The sequence below is a fragment of the Salvelinus namaycush genome, unplaced genomic scaffold (genome assembly GCF_016432855.1).
Source record: "Salvelinus namaycush isolate Seneca unplaced genomic scaffold, SaNama_1.0 Scaffold69, whole genome shotgun sequence".
NCBI classification, from domain to species: domain Eukaryota; kingdom Metazoa; phylum Chordata; class Actinopteri; order Salmoniformes; family Salmonidae; genus Salvelinus; species Salvelinus namaycush.
The window spans coordinates 367,364-372,114 of NW_024061408.1; the positions used below are offsets into that span (position 1 = coordinate 367,364).

The following is a 4,751-nucleotide window of genomic DNA, read 5'->3' on the forward strand; positions in this document are numbered from 1 at the left end:
AGTCACCTGCTGCAAACTATTTACGACCAGGTGTTAATAAACCCCCAGTGTTGATATAATATAACAAGTACAGCTGTACTAAACCCCCAGTGTTGATATAATATAACAAGTACAGCTGTACTAAACCCCCAGTGTTGATATAATATAACCAGTACAGCTGTACTAAACCCCCAGTGTTGATATAATATAACAAGTACAGCTGTACCAAACCCCCAGTGTTGATATAATATAACAAGTACAGCTGTACTAAACCCCCAGTGTTGATATAATATAACAAGTACAGCTGTACTAAACCCCCAGTGTTGATATAATATAACAAGTACAGCTGTACTAAACCCCCAGTGTTGATATAATATAACAAGTACAGCTGTACTAAACCCCCAGGGTTGATATAATATAACAAGTACAGCTGAACTAAACCCCCAGTGTTGATATAATATAACAAGTACAGCTGTACTAAACCCCCAGTGTTGATATAAAATAACAAGTACAGCTGTACTAAACCCCCAGTGTTGATATAATAAGTACAGCTGTACTAAACCCCCAGTGTTGATATAATATAACAAGTACAGCTGTACTAAACCCCCAGTGTTGATATAATATAACAAGTACAGCTGTACTAAACCCCAGGTGTTGATATAATATAACAGGTACAGCTGTACTAAACCCCCAGTGTTGATATAATATAACAAGTACAGCTGTACTAAACCCCCAGTGTTGATATAATATAACAAGTACAGCTGTATTAAACCCCCAGTGTTGATATAATATAACAAGTACAGCTGTATTAAACCACCAGTGTTGATATAATATAACAAGTACAGCTGTACTAAACCCCCAGTGTTGATATAATATAAAAAGTACAGCTGTACTAAACCCCCAGTGTTGATATAATATAACAAGTACAGCTGTACTAAACCCCCAGTGTTGATATAATATAACAAGTACAGCTGTACTAAACCCCCAGTGTTGATATAATATACCAAGTACAGCTGTACTAAACCCCCAGTGTTGATATAATAAAACATGTACAGCTGCATTAAACCCCCAGTGTTGATATAATATAACAAGTACAGCTGTACCACACCCCCAGTGTTGATATAATATAACAAGTACAGCTGTACCACACCCCCAGTGTTGATATAATATAACAAGTACAGCTGTACTAAACCCCCAGTGTTGATATAATATAACAAGTACAGCTGTACTAAACCCCCAGTGTTGATATAATATAACACGTACAGCTGTACTAAACCCCCAGTGTTGATATAATATAACAAGTACAGCTGTACTAAACCCCCAGTGTTGATATAATATAACAAGTACAGCTGTACTAAACCCCCAGTGTTGATATAATATAACAAGTACAGCTGTACTAAACCCCCAGTGTTGATATAGGACAGCATATAATATCTGAAGAGATGATGGTCTCATCATGTACTGTAGGGGGACCTCTAACTCTACTTCTAATAATGTCTGTCTCATTTCATTGTCATGATCAGAAAGGTTCAAGGTGAGGTCCTATGAGCAAACATTACAGTACAGACTTTCTGACACGCCCACTAACCACCACCCTAAATAACATATGCTACTACATCAGCCCCTCTCCTTTCACCTCAGAGCTTCATCCAGGAGACACTCATATCTCTCCTCCACTGAGGAAACATATTCATCTTCTCCATCAAGTCTTCTTCACTATGATCAGAGTTCTGATTCACCTGGCAGCTCTACCACTCTGGGTGACAGGTATTAAATCACTCATTAAGAGAAGTCTGACAAATCTATGAATGTCATTAAACTGAATAAATATCCTGTCTTACTCTCTGTCTCCATCTTTCTCTCTCTCGCTCTATCTTTCTCTCTCTCTCTGTCTCTCACTCTCCTTCCTTGTCCACAGGGGAGTCGCATAGCAGCAAAGTCCAGCAGACTCCTATTGCAATACTTAAAGGATCTAAAGATAATGTACAACTCACCTGCAACCATACTATTCAAAACTACAATATGATACTGTGGTACCAACAGTCAACAGGAGACACTGCTATGAAACTCATTGGTTATGCATATACCAAGTCAATAACCATGGAGAAATCATTTGAAAAGCAGTTCAATGTGAATGGAGATGGTAGGAAAGAGGCGTATCTTCACCTACTGAGTCTGAGAGCACCTGAAGACAGTGCAGTGTATTACTGTGCAGCCAGCCAACACAGTGATGTAGAGAACCTCCTCTCCTCTACAAAAACCCTGTCTGATAGAAAACTATGAGCAGTGATCACAACACCTGCATCTGAGGTTTGAGTTTGGTTCAGTGCCAATGAATACAGAGATGGATTACAGCATAAGCAAGTTGATCGTATCTGGCCTAGTACAGTTTAACAGTATTTACAGTTTAGTGTCATTACTAATTAGCATAAATTATGTGGTTACAATCTCATATCCCATTTCTCTAGCTATTTGGGGACCTTAGCGAGATTTGGCTGTGGGACCCCTATCCTAACGGCAAATTGTTTTAGTGGCCAACCTCTTGACTGGAGAGAATTATTTTTGTCTTAAATTAAATTTCTACACATTTTGCCATGTGTCGATGTACAGAACATGTCGCTGTTTTAACTTCTTATGGCTGGGTGGCAGAATTGATTAGCTTTGGTGAAAAGGTGCCTGGAGTAAACTGTCTGCTACTCAGGCTCAGAGGCTAAGATATGCATATTATTAGTACATTTACATTTAAGTCATTTAGCAGACGCTCTTATCCAGAGCGACTTACAAATGTACCTTTTATTTTATTTTGTTTTTATTTTTTATTTAATTAGGCAAGTCAGTTAAGAACAGATTCTTATTTTCAATGACGGCCTAGGAACAGTGGGTTAACTGCCTTGTTCAGGGGCAGAACGACAGATTTGTACCTTGTCAGCTCGGGGATTTGAACTAGCAACCTTTCGGTTACTAGTCCAACGCTCTAACCACTAGGCTACCCTGCCTAGTGGTTAGTACATTTGGATAGGAAACACTCTGAAGCTTCTCTTCTTCTGATGTCTGTGAGTATAACAGAACTCATATGGCAGGCAAAAACCTGAGAAAATATCCAACCAGGAAGTGGGAAATCTGAGGTTTGTAGGTTTGCCTATCCAATATACAGTGGGATATTGGTCATATTGCACTTCCTAATTCTTCCACTAGATGTCAACAGTCTTTAGAACCTTGTTTGATGCTTCTACTGTGAAAATTGAGGGAAGGAGAGCTCTTTGAGTCAGGTGTCTGGCACGAGCTGAACATGCGCTCTCACGTGAGAGCGACCTGCTTTCCATCGCATTTCTGAAGACAAAGCAATTCTCCTGTTGAAACATTATTGAAGATTTATGTTAAAAACATCCTAAAGATTGATTCTATACATCGTTAGACATGTTTCTACAAACTGTAATGGAACTGTTTGACTTTTCGTCTAACGTGCGCGTCATGAATGTGGATTACTGGACTGAGCGCACAAACAAAATGATTGTATTTGGACATACATGATGGACTAAATCGAACAAAACAAACATTTATTGTGGAACTGGGATTCCTGGGAGTGCATTCTGATGAAGATCATCAAAGGTAAGTGAATATTTATAATACTATTTCTGACTTATGTTTATTCCAAAATATGGTGGATATCTTTATGGCTTATTTGGGCTCTGAGCGCTGTTCTCAGATTATAGCATGGTGTGCTTTTTCCGTAAAGTACAGCTGTACTAAACCCCCAGTGTTGATATAATATAACAAGTACAGCTGTACTAAACCCCCAGTGTTGATATAATATAACAAGTACAGCTGTACTAAACCCCCAGTGTTGATATAATATAACAAGTACAGCTATACTAAACCCCCAGTGTTAATATAATATAACAAGTTCAGCTGTACTAAACCCCTACTAAACCCCCAGTGTTAATATAATATAACAAGTTCAGCTGCACTAAACCCCCAGTGTTATAATATAACAAGTACAGCTGCACTAAACCCCTACTAAACCCCTAGTGTTGATATAGGACAGCATATAATATCTGAAGAGATGATGGTCTCATCATGTACTGTAGGGGGACCTCTAACTCTACTTCTAATAATGTCTGTCTCATTTCATTGTCATGATCAGAAAGGTTCACTGTGAGGTCCTATGAGCAAACATTACAGTACAGACTTTCTGACACTCCCACTAACCACCACCCTAAATAACATATGCTACTACATCAGCCCCTCTCCTTTCACCTCAGAGCTTCATCCAGGAGACACTCATATCTCTCCTGCACTGAGGAAACATATTCATCTTCTCCATCAAGTCTTCTTCACTATGATCAGAGTTCTGATTCACCTGGCAGCTCTACCACTCTGGGTGACAGGTATTAAATCACTCATTAAGAGAAGTCTGACAAATCTATGAATGTCATTAAACTGAATAAATATCGTCTCTTACTCTGTCTCTATTTGTCTCTTTCTATCTCTTTCTTTCCCTCTCGCTCTCTCTGTCTCTCTCTCTTTATTCCTCTCTCTGTCTCTCTGTCTCTCTCTCTCTCTTTGTCCACAGGGCAGTCTCTTAGCAGCAAAGTCCATCAGACTCCTACTGCAATACTAAAAGAATCTAAAGATAATGTACAACTCACCTGCAACCATACTATTCAAAACTACTTTACAATACTGTGGTACCAACAGTCAACAGGAGACACTGCTATGAAACTCATTGGTTATGCATTTTATAAGTCAATAACCATGGAGAAATCATTTGA

The 4,751-nt window shown here is 38.8% G+C and overlaps 1 gene segment (V, D, J or C); it reads left to right on the plus strand.

Annotated features, from left to right (window-relative positions):
• Positions 1-1,697: 1,697 nt before the first annotated feature.
• Positions 1,698-2,262, plus strand: LOC120042448. The segment is given in 2 exon segments: positions 1,698-1,746; positions 1,898-2,262. Coding segments are annotated over 2 exon segments (414 nt in total).
• Positions 2,263-4,751: the final 2,489 nt, after the last annotated feature.